The sequence below is a fragment of the Panicum hallii genome, chromosome 3 (genome assembly GCF_002211085.1).
Source record: "Panicum hallii strain FIL2 chromosome 3, PHallii_v3.1, whole genome shotgun sequence".
Taxonomy (NCBI): domain Eukaryota; kingdom Viridiplantae; phylum Streptophyta; class Magnoliopsida; order Poales; family Poaceae; genus Panicum; species Panicum hallii.
The window spans coordinates 21219969-21231961 of NC_038044.1; the positions used below are offsets into that span (position 1 = coordinate 21219969).

The 11993-nt window shown below is 46.0% G+C and overlaps 2 protein-coding genes across 2 annotated transcripts; one reads left to right on the plus strand and one right to left on the minus strand.

Annotated features, from left to right (window-relative positions):
- Window positions 1-1397: 1397 nt before the first annotated feature.
- On the minus strand, window positions 1398-3760 carry LOC112885337 (zinc finger BED domain-containing protein RICESLEEPER 2-like). Its single transcript, XM_025950974.1, has 4 exons — window positions 3692-3760; window positions 2621-3585; window positions 1575-2460; window positions 1398-1403 (listed from the first exon to the last, which is right to left on the minus strand). The coding sequence occupies exons 1-4, from the start codon at window positions 3758-3760 to the stop codon at window positions 1398-1400; spliced, it is 1926 nt and encodes a 641-aa protein (XP_025806759.1).
- Window positions 3761-9639: 5879 nt separating this feature from the next.
- On the plus strand, window positions 9640-11220 carry LOC112885965. Its single transcript, XM_025951687.1, has 2 exons — window positions 9640-10229; window positions 10784-11220. The coding sequence occupies exon 1, from the start codon at window positions 9754-9756 to the stop codon at window positions 10201-10203; it is 450 nt and encodes a 149-aa protein (XP_025807472.1). The 5' UTR covers window positions 9640-9753; the 3' UTR covers window positions 10204-10229; window positions 10784-11220.
- Window positions 11221-11993: the final 773 nt, after the last annotated feature.

Below are 11993 nucleotides of genomic sequence, written 5' to 3' on the forward strand. Positions count from 1 at the left end.
AGACGAAGTAGTTGATCAGGGAGCGAGCAGTCGCGTCAAGACGCTCCCCAAAAATCTGATTGCCCGCGTCCCGTGAAGGACCTTCAGCGAGCAGAGATTCCGGAGGCCTGCTCTCACTAGAGCTGTGCGCGCAGCACTAGCGATGGGAACGACAGAAAGCCGCAGAGGGAGAACGGAGAGGTCTCCTAAGCAGGAGTACCTGGATCAAGTACTGAAGTGTGTGTTGATGAGAGCAGGAAGGGGTGGTTTATATAGGCGTGGAGGTGCCTCAGGTTCAACAAACCTGGACATCGTAAAGAGTTTTGATGAGCGGCAGTTACTAGTGTCATTACTGTCAATGTTTATTCTCTGTTTTAATGCTCTTAACAGCAAAACGTTCTTCTCATCTCAGCACATCCCGTCGCACCGCACCTGCACGTCACGTCCGGCCGCGCATGCGCACGCGCACCGCCCGTCTGGCCGGCCGCGCCGCGCCGCGCCTCGCCCACGGCCACGGCCACGGCCACGGCCACGGCCTCAGCCCGGCTCGGCGAGGCGAGCGAGCGCGCGCGCGTGTGGTTCACCGACCTCCTCTTACCGACTTCACAAGTGGTGTACACGAAGTCCACCCTTTAAGTCGGTTGAGATCCTTCTCAAATCCCGGTACGGAATTAAGCAATTGATTCCCTAACATTTAATAGTGGGTTTTAAATTCTTTTATTGTATTGATTAGAATAAATGGGCCAAGCCCATAATTCCAACAATCCCTACCAAGAAATTCAAGCCACACTAGAAATACCCTCATTCCCTCATTGATATACCAGTATTTGACAGAGACTATTAAGTTGAACTTCCATCTAGGACAAAAGCTACACTTATTCACAACTGTACAATCAGCTCTGGGCATTCGGGATTACCCGAAATTTCGGGTCGGTTAATTCGGGTTATAATAAATTCGGGTTTTGAGATCTGCTACCCGAAATTGTACCCAATATTTTAATACCCGAAATTTTGGGTACCCAATATTTTGGGTTCGGGTTCGGGAATACCCATACTACCCGAAATCAGCACAAAGTTTATATAGCAAAAAATCAACAAAAAGCAACAGCATAAACAACTCTCCAGCACCCATACATTCAAGCAACAACTTTATAGTAGCAGAAACAACATTATAGTTGAAATATGACACATAATTTAGAAGCATTACATTTCAGCAGTGATACTTTATAGTAGCAAACTAGCAATACATTCTAGTAAGGCAGCAACAATACTTTATAGCAAAACATTGCAGCAGCAACACATAATTTAAGATGTACATGTCCCAGCAGCAGCAATGGAGTTGCTTCCCGTTGCCGTTGCATGTGTCCTTGAAGTGGAAGCTTGTTGTTTACCTTTTTCTTTTGCACCAAATTCCTCAATTAATTCTGCAAGGAACCAATGTCCAGTCAATAGTGGAATAAAAAGGATTGACCAATTTACCAAATTGCAACAAATAAATGAAGGAATGTTTTACCTTGTTCCATCATGGTTAATTCCTCGATATTCTCTTCAATGTCAACGGGTACCGACCATCTTAGCCAATCTTGTGTACATACTAGTGCTTCAAGCATGAATGGAGTAAGGGAGCTTCGGAAGTCATCTAGAATGCGTTCACTTGTGCTAAATGCCGACTTTGAAGCTACTGATGAGATAGGTATAGCAAGAACATCGCGGGCCAAGCGAGACAAAATTGGAAACCTCTGCTCAGATGCCTTCCACCACACTAAAAGGTCAATCTTCATTTCGGTGTCTTCAGTTTCTTCAGCAAGATATTTGTCAAGTTCAGACTTGGTATTGTTGCTTGAAGCATTGCCTAGTCTCATCCTCTTAGCGATGACTTCCTTCAGTTTGCCCCCTCTACCTCCCTTTGATGCTACTGGATCAATTGCATCAGATGTCTCTTCAGCTGGACCATACATTTTCTTGTATTTTTCAAATAACTCATGAACACAAGTGTCAATTGCTTCCCAAACTAGTTGTCCCCTTTCCTCACCAAATATCTCTTCAACAGTTATCTTTGTGTACATAGATAACTTGTATCTTGGATCAAGACAACCAGCAACAAAAATCAATAAATTTATGTTCTCCTTCTCCTTTCCCTTTCCCCTCCCCTTGTCATTCACAATTGTATTGCTATTGCTGGTGTGCCAAAGTCCCCAATATTTGTCAAATTTATCTTTCATTCTCCTGCCCATAGCTGATTGCACAACATCTGTACTATTCAACGAAGATTGAATCAACAAGTGCACTTCTCCAATCTCATGAAAGAATGTATGTGAAGTAACATGGAGTGTAGCAGAGATACGGACAGTAAGATCATAGAAATGTTCTAGAAAATCAGCCATCTTCTTCACATTTTCCCAATCAGTTTCATCTGGGTGACCAAATCCATCCCTTGCTTCAGATAGGTCAATAACATAACTCATATCTTCATCAACTAACCTAGTGAACACTTTCTCATAAACAATTGCAGCTTTAAGCATGATACAAGTGGAGTTCCATCTTGTTGGGACGTCAAGCTTCAAAAATGGCTTATTGGTCAACTTCTCTTCCTCTAAGTTCCTTAAAGTTAGCTATTCTTGAACCTCCATTTCGAATATACCTAACAGCAGCTCTAACACGCTTCACAGAGAGGTCCACTTCTTTTAGGCCATCTTGCACGATGAGGTTAACAATGTGTGCTGCACACCTCATGTGCAAGTACTTGCCATTAGCAATATTTGTTCCGCTTAGTTGCCTCCTCAAATAACCAATACCAGTGTCATTGGCACTTGCATTGTCAACTGTTATAGTCATTACTCTCTCTAATCCCCATTCAGTCATGCATCTGATCACATTTTTACCAATGTCATCACCTTTGTGCCCCTTCACCATGAAGAAACCAATCACTTTCTTATGCATTTTCCAATTATCATCAATAAAACTAGCAGCCACGGTCATGTAGCCATCTTGCTGCTGAGAAGTCCAGCAATCTGTTGTTAAGCATACCCTTTGACAAGAGTCTTTGAAGAATTTCTTCAGCTTGGCTTTCTCTTGGAAGTAGCATCGAACTGTATCTCTAGTACATGTTCTTCTAGATGGAAGCTGAAAACGTGGGCATGCTTTCTCCATAAACTTTCTCAATCCTGATTTCTCACCAAAGCAAAATGGTTGCTCATCTTCTATTACCATCTCAGCAAATGCAGCCCTAAGTTCATCTTGATCAAACCTCCAAGTGCCAATAACTTCACCTTGGGTTGCTTGCAGAATACCTTGCGTTGTATCTTTGTTAAACTTGTGTGGATTGCGCTTACAAACATTGAAATGTCTCTTCAAAGAAGATGTACCATTTGACTTTGTGTCTGCCTTCATGGTACGGTTGCAATATTTACACCTAGCAGTTCTCACAATACCCTTATCATCTTTAATCTGAACAAAGTGCTTCCACATCTCTGATCTTGATGCCATCGGTTTCCTTCCATCCAACTCAACAACTGTTTCTACCGACTCAACCTGCAATGCCTGAGTTCCTACTGCCACGGACTCAACCGCCATATCTATCCGCGAATCAGGTTCTGCTTCTGCCATCTATATGAAAAAATTGAAAAGGAACAACGCTAGATTGAGGGCTCGAGGTTCTGCATCTGCTTTCTACATATCTAGCACGGGAAGAATAGGGAAAGGGGATTCTTGCCTGGTCCTGGTCGCCGGGCGGCTGTGCTTGAGCTGGGAGGGGTGGTGCCGACGTGGGGTGGGGCGGCATGGTGGCCGGTGGCGGCGCGACCGCGCGAGCCGCGAGGTCCTGGGCGGCTGGGCCTGGGCGCATGCGAAGACGAAGCCACGAAGGCACCCACGCGAGGTACTAGGCGGCTGGGCGGTGGCGGCGTGAGGGCCTGAGGGGCACCGCCGCACGCCCGCACCGGGCACGGCCGCACCCGCACGGGCGCACGGCCGCACGGGCACCTGTGCGGGGCTCGGGGGCTGCGCCGCTGGCCGCTGCGGGGCTGCGGCCGGCCGCCTGCGGCCCTACGGGCACCGAGGCACCGGGCAGTGCGGCGGCTGATGGTTACTGCTGTGCCTGTGGCCCTGTGCCTATGCGGGACTGCGGCTGTGGGTGCCGGCCTGCCTTCAGTGCTTGACTAGTTGATTGCTTGAGTGCTTGGTGCTTGCTAGGGTTGCGGCCTTGCGGGTTGCCTGCTTGGTAATGGGCCCGCCCACTGCGGGGGAATGAAGTGGAAGTGGCCTGTTTGGGTATTTCGGGTATTTTGGGTACTGCGGGTTGAAACCCGAAATACCCGAAATTAATTTGGGTTTTCGCATATGCCACCCGAAAATGTTGTTCGGGCTTCGGGATTCGGGTTTTTCGGTTTCGGGTTCAGGTTTTCTCGAGTTTGGGCTTCGGGTTCGGTTTTTATGCCCGGAGTGATGTACAATAGACTATGCCTTGAATTGCCAGTCTTGTGCAAACAAGTTTGACCAGAGCCCTACACTGGTACTAGGCTGCAAAAGCATCCCCGCGGTTTGGAGCTTATAAGTCATACTCTATGCCCTTCATAAGTTTCTAGAGAATACCCAGTTCTCATAGACCATGACTAGTAGTCAGACTCATATAGGTGTGTTCTTTTCAGATGTTCTGTAGGACAACATCTTTGTTTTAAGAAAACAACTCATTTATTTTAAAGAAATCACCTGGAACACATTAAGGTATAGATCAACCTGCCATACAGATTAGAAGAGAAATGCACCTTATACACGGAATGAGCCCTTTTCACAAAGGTTCTCTTCTCACAGTCAGACTTTAGTTTGTTTCACCATCCTAATTCACGGGATCTCCGATCACATAGGACAGGTTTCCACTATAGAATGACTCACGTGGGTCTCAAGCCCAATTCCATAGATGCATTGTCTATCACATTTTGTGAAAGACCCTTTGTAAACTGATCTGCCAGATTTTTAGCCGTTTGAACATAGTCCAAGGCTATAACTCCGGAGTTTCTCAATTTTCTGACAGATTTCAACCGCCTTTTCACATGTCTAGATGACTTCATGTTATCCTTTGAACTGTTCACCTTGACAATCACCGTTTGATTGTCACAGTTCATTAGAATTGCCGGTATCGGTTTTTCAACTATCGGCAAGTCCATAAGGAGCTCATGAAGCCACTCAGCCTCAACAGTGGCGGTATCTAATGTTGTGAGTTCTGCTTCCATAGTTGACCTCGTTAAGATGGTCTGTCTGCAAGATTTTCAGGAAACAGCTCCACCACCAAGTGTAAACACATATCCACTTGTGACCTTTATCTCATCAGCATCAGAAATCCAGTTTGAATCACTATATCCTTCTAGTACCCTTGGGTACCCGGTGTAGTGAATTTCATAGTTCATTGTCCCCTTTAGATAGCGCATTACTCTTTCAAGAGCCTTCCAATGATCATCTTCCGGGTTTGAAACAAACCGGCTCAGTTTACTTACAGCAAATGAGATGTCAGGTCTTGTAGCACTAGCTAAATACATCAATGAACCAATGATCTGAGAATATCTCAGTTGATCTCGCATTATCCTTTTGTTCTTCCTAAGAATTAAACTGGCATCATATGGTGTTGAGACAGGTTTATAATTGCTATAACCAAAGCAACTTAACACCTTCTCCACATAGTGAGACTGCGTAAGAATCACCCCACCATTGCTCTCTTTTACCAGCTTTATATTAAGAATAACATCAGCTTCTCCCAGATCCTTCATCTCAAAACTTTGAGATAAAAACTCTTTGACTTCCTTAATCACATTAAGGCTAGTGCCAAAGATCAGTATGTCATCCACATACAGGCACAAAATCACTCCTTCAGCCCCACCATAGCGATAGTACACACATTTGTCAGTTTCGTTCACAACAAAGCCAGCAGAGGTTAAAGTTCTGTCGAACTTTTCATGCCACTGCTTAGACGCTTACTTGAGACCATATAAAGATTTCAACAACTTACAAACCATTCCTTCTTGACCCTTTGATACGAACCCATCCGGCCGATCCATATAGATCTCCTCTTCTACCTCTCCATTGAGGAAAGCCGTCTTAACGTCCATCTGATGAACGAGAAGACCATAAGAGGCTGTTAGGGAAAGTAACACTCGAATTGTTGTCAGGGAAATTAACTGGTGAATAAGTATCAAATAAATATTCTCCTTCTTTTTGGGTATAACCCTTGGCCACAAGCCTAGCCTTGAACTTTTCAATAGTACAATCTGACCTAAGATTTTTCTTGAACACCCACTTGCATCCAACCGGTTTACATCCATAAGGACGTTCAACGACCTCCCAGGTTCCATTAGATATAAAGAATCCATCTCACTCCTCACTGCTTCCTTCCAATAGTCAGTATCAGGAGATGAATATGCCTCTTCAATGGTTCTGGGTGTATCATTTATGAGGTATACAATGAAATCATCACCAAAAGACTTTACAGTCCTTTGTCTCTTACTCTTTCTCGGAGCATCATTGTTATCCTCCTCAGGATTTTCCACAAGTGTATATTCATTGTGTTCTATCGGCTCAGCAGAGCCATCATCCTCGATGAACTCTTGGCTAGATGAACTTGTTTCATCTCTCATGGAAAAAATATTTTCAAAAAATATTAAAAATCTATACCCAAGCTGTGAATAGCATAACCTAGAAAGATACAATCCACAGTTTTAGGTTCAAGCTTACGTTTCTTGGTTATTGGCACACTCATTTTTGCCAAATAACCCCAAGTATGAAAGTGTTGGCCTTTTCTTCTCCCATTCCTCGAATAGTGTTATCTCTTTATTCTTTGTAGGAACACGGTTTAGGACATGACATGCAGTCAATATAGCCTCACCCCACCATTCCTTGGAAAGTCTCATTGTATCTAACATGGCGTTAACCAAATCCGTTAGAGTGCGGTTCTTTCTTTCGGCAACCCCATTTGACTGAGGTGAATAGGGAGGCGTCCTCTCATGAATAATACCATGTTCCTCGCAGAATAAAGTAAATAAATTTGAGAAATACTCGCCACCACGATCTGACCTAACTCTTTTGATCTTTCTCTCAAGTTGATTTTCTACTTCAGCTTTATAGATTTTAAAGTAGTGTAAAGCTTCATCTTTTGACTTCAACAAATAGATGTAACAAAATCTAGTATTGTCATCAATCAAAGTCATGAAATATTTTTTACCACCTTTTGTCAACACTCCATTCATTTCGCACAAATCGGAATGAATTAATTCTAAGGGTGCCAAGCTCCTTGCCTCCGCGGCTTGCGAGTTTGTTTTGATTCAACACATACATGACACTTAGAATTTTTGACAAAATTAAACTTTAGAATTAAGCTCAAATTAGCTAAGCGCATCATACAACCAAAATTAATGTGACAAAGCCTCGAATGCCAAACATTTGTTTCATCAACGTTAATAACATTGTATGCAACTTTATTACAAACATCTGACAAAGAAAGACGGAACAAACCTCCGCTTTCATAACCTTTTTCAACAAAAGTACCATACTTAGACAAGATACATTTATTAGACTCAAAGACTAATTTAAAACTATCTCTACACAGTAGAGAGCTGCTGACCAGATTCTTCTTGATGGTGGGGATATGCTGCACGTTCTTCAGCTGCACGGTCTTCCCCGAAGTAAACTTTAGATTTACCGTACCAACACCAAGAACACGCGCATGCGATCCGTTCCCCATCAGCAAGGAGGAAGTCCCGCCGTTCTGGTAAGAAGAAAACAAAGAAGCATCAGCACAAATATGAATATTAGCACCAGTGTCAACCCACCATTCGGGTGAACATAAAACTGAAAGAACTGTAGGTAATAAATTACCGTACCCCGATGTTCCTCCAGGCTCGCTAATGACCATGTTGGCGGAGTCGTTGCCTTTGCAGTTCAGACACTTTGCAGCAAAGTGTTCCGTACTAGCGCACGCATAGCAAGCTCCCTTCTTCTTCTTCTTCTTCTTGAAGGTGGTTGTCTGCTTAGTCTTTGGTTGGTTCTGCGGTGGCTTTTTTTGTTCTTATGGGAGTTGTTCTTCTGAACAAGATTGGCGCTAGAAGCACCAACAACTCTTTGCCCACGTATGTTCTTTTCTCTCGCCTTCTCCTCAACATCAAGAGTCCCTATGAGTCCATCTATGGTGAACTCCTGTCTCTTGTGTTTTAGAGAAGTAGCAAAGTCCCTCCAAGAAGGTGGCAGCTTAGAGATAATACCTCCGGCCACAAACTTATTGGGTAACACACATGGGGACTCTTTGCTACAATTTTTGAGATCTTTTGCCAGAGTATGTATTTCATGAGCCTGATCCACCACAGAACGGTCTTCGACCATCCTATATTCAAGGAACTGCTCCATCATATACAACTCACTGCCAGCGTCAGACACTCTATATTGAGCCTCAAGAGCATCCCACAACGCTTTGCCAGTTGGCAGCCGGATATAGGAATCCACCAGGTTTTCACCGAGAACACTAATGACCAAGCCTCGAAAGAGGATATCAGCCTCATCGAACGCACTCCCTTCCTCTGGAGTGAACTGTTCAGGCTTACTCTATTTTACATGGATCACTCTCAATAGTGTTAACCATAGTATAAGCCGCTCTTGCCAACGTTTGTAATTTGAACCATCAAAAGGTGGTGGTTTGATTGATGCAGCGAAGCTAGATACCGAAAGCCTATTAACAAAATTAGGTTTTTGGATTGTTAGATAACTAGGCAATTTTTGGTATATTTTAATTCTAAATATTACTAGCAATTTCATGGCATAAATGAGTGATAATGTGTGAATAAAATATGTGCATGTGTTCATGTTATTCTTACTAGTAGGCATGAACAAAAATTTAAACTAGAATAGATTTAGAATGTACCCCAAGGCGGAACCTGTGTCGGAGGCACCGGTTGCGCCGTTACGAAGTAGTTGATGAGTTGAACTCACGGCCTCGGCGAGGCGAGCGAGCGCATGCGCGTGTGGTTCACCGACCTCCTCTTACCGGCTTCACAAATGGTGCACACGAAGTCCACCCTTTAAGTCGGTTGAGATCCTTCTCAAATCCCGGTACGGAATTAAGCAATTGATTCCCTAGCATTTAATAGTGGGTTTTAAATTCTTTTATTGTATTGATGAGAATAAATGGGCCAAGCCCATAATTCCAACACTAGGCACGAAATTAAGGTCCCGGAAGAAACAAATGATCAGGAATTTACCAGTAAATCAGCGGCAGCTGAATCAAGATGCAGTAGCAAAGTGTACAGCAGTTGAGGGCATACAGACGTACGCAGCAGCAAGTTCGGCGAGGAGAAGTGGTGGCGGAGGCTGCGGTGGTGAGGAGGTCGGCCGTGGAGAGCGCTTTCGGTCAGCACCGACGGATGACCGTGGTGGTCCGCATTTTTTGCGTGTTGGCTCTTTTCGTAGTAAAAATTCGCATTTAGATCTCTAAGTAACTTAAACCTATTTTTGAATCCGGAGGGTCAGCAGTGAGGCACCGTGACAAGTAACACGTCTGGGCGCCGCATGGCGCCGAGGTATTGGACGTGGACGCTGACTGGATGCCGACGTGGCAGGCCCTCGCGCCACGGCCCTGCCTTATGCCGCCGGCCGCTCGCCCGTTGACCCTCCACCCCCCTCCCCCTCTGGCGCTCTGTCTCCCGCGCCGGCCCCTGCGCCGGACCCCGCCTCGCCGTCCCAGCGCGCGCCGCGGCCTTCAGGCTCCCCAGCTACATCGAGGTGCTCACGGGCGAGCCGAAGATGCCGGCGCGCTACGCGGCGCGCGGGGAGGGCGCCATGCTCCCCGAGGTCCCCTACGACCGGTTCCGCATCGGCTCCCAGTTCTTCACGCTGGCCTGCCGCCACGCCGTGTTCATCGTCCGGGAGCGCCGCCTCTGGCGCAAGTTCCGGGTGCCCTGCCTCCCGGAGATGGCCCAGGACTCGTGCTACCCGGAGGAGAATTACTTCCCAACGCTGCTCGACATGGCCGACCCCGCCGGTGTCGCGCGCTACACGCTCACCCGCGTCAACTGGACCGGCAGCGTCGCAGGCCACCCGTGCACGTACACCGCGCCGGAGGTCACGCCGCGGCTCATCGCCGAGCTCCGCGCATCCAACAACACCCTCCCGCACATGTTCGTGCGAAAGTTCGCGCCCGACTGCCTCGGCCCGCTCCTCGCCATCGCCGACACCGTCATCTTCAAGGACTGATGGAGGCGCTGCTCTGCACGACCGAGGTATGATCTGAACCTGAGCTACCCACCTGTCTGAACTGCAACCTTCAGACCTGCTTGAATTTCAGTACTTCTTGATCTTGCTCGTGAACCTTTGTGTAGCTGCGAACAAAGCTAAATTGATCCTAAATTATAGTGAATTTTGTAGTGTAGTTCCACTCTGCAAACTAAATTAAGGTATGGTAAATTGTTATAGTTGAAACGAAAAATGCTTGGTTCTGTCAGCATAGCTCTTAATTTGACACTGCAAAATAGTACGGCCCCAATTTAAAGCCATAAGAACCCACTCCTGTGTTGCTTTGCTTCACGAGATTCTGACGAAAGCGACCCCTTGATTAGTGCAAATGGAAATCCTCGTCCTGCAAAACCACGCACTCTTGGTTGGCTAATGAGCTCATGCACGGACGCGTCCTAGATTTGACAGCGATATCCCAATTGAAGTCTCATTTGACTAGCCCCGTCTGATCTTTCCATTCGTTTCATGCTTGCATTTTTGATCGATCAAATCAGGCTGCTAGCTGCCGGTCTAACAACTCCGTTTGGATCATCCTTTGCAGGGATCGTGCCGGGCCCGTCGACAACGAAAGCTGTGGCCTTCCTCTTTGGCCTTTGCAGTTTGCATCTTCCGAGTTCTTCAGAGTCCACACTGAGATTATTCCCCACGTCTGTTGAGAAGAAAGAAAAGTGTTCAGTTCCTGTCCTCCTCCTCCTCCTCCTCCCTGTACTAGTAGTTGCAGGCGTTGCACTTGCAGGATCATCAGACGATGACTATCCATCCATCCATCTGATGTGTGTACCCTGCAGCAGCCAAAGAAGGCTGCCTGAATGCATAAAAAGGTGATGGATTTGCCTACATATATAATATACTCCCTCCTGTACAGCTTGTTACTCGTGGACTCTGCTTTTGTGTAAGTAACTGTGTGTGCATAAGTAAGGTTGCTTGCAAATTTCAATCAGATTGGGGTCGACTGCACTTTGCAGTGGCCGGAGAAAAGCTTGCCTGCAGAAATGCAGAGTTTCTTCACCTGTTGCATTATTGCATCACCAATCTCCTTCCTTCTCCGTTCTTGTATTGTTCAGTCCAAAAGAAGATAAAGATAGAATGCTTTTTATGTGCATCGGTCACTAGATGAGAGTCATGAGACTGAACTCGTCGCCGGCAGCGACGCAAGTGGCGACAAAAAGCCTGAACAGCAGAAGCGATGCATAACTGCATAAAGCGAAGGTTGTTTGCGAGTTTCAATCAGATCGGGGTCAACTGCGATCTGCAGCGCGTGGAGGAGGAGCTTGCTTGCAGAGATGCAGTCTCTGATGCATCACCAAAGCCTTTTCCGTATGGTTCGTTCAGTCCTGGAGCAGATAAGCAAGATGCTTTTTCTGCGCGCAAATTGGTGACCACTTGCAAGTTGCAAGATGAGACTTGAGACCCGAGTTGGTCGACGACGCAAGTGTGGCAACAGAGCCGCGGCAGGCACTACTCCGGCGTTCCGAGGAAGAGATTCTCCCGCGAAACGAAGCGCCGAGTTCACCGTGTGTAAGAACCGGCTAATTTGATACTATTTTTTACATCATTTCAAGTGAACCGCCGGTTATTATCATTAATATGAGAGCTAACACGCGCTCGCACCAAGAGTGTGCCACCTGTTAACCCACCTCTAAATCATAAACAATCGGCACGTCATTCGCCAAAAATAATATCAAATCCGATAGTTTCGCTACGTGCTCCACCATGTACCCAAGATCACGTATACACATATAACGTTACAA

Bases quoted from the DNA above. Each gene is read 5' to 3' on its own strand.
- LOC112885337 (XM_025950974.1), bottom strand. From the start codon at position 3,760: ATGCCGCCCCACCCCACGTCGGCACCACCCCTCCCAGCTCAAGCACAG. The intron at 3,586-3,691 runs GCAAGAATCCCC...TTTTTCATATAG, and splicing joins CGCCCGGCGACCAGGACCAG to ATGGCAGAAGCAGAACCTGA. The intron at 2,461-2,620 runs GTATATTCGAAA...AGTGTTCACTAG, and splicing joins CGTGTTAGAGCTGCTGTTAG to GTTAGTTGATGAAGATATGA.
- LOC112885965 (XM_025951687.1), top strand. From the start codon at position 9,754: ATGCCGGCGCGCTACGCGGCGCGCGGGGAGGGCGCCATGCTCCCCGAG.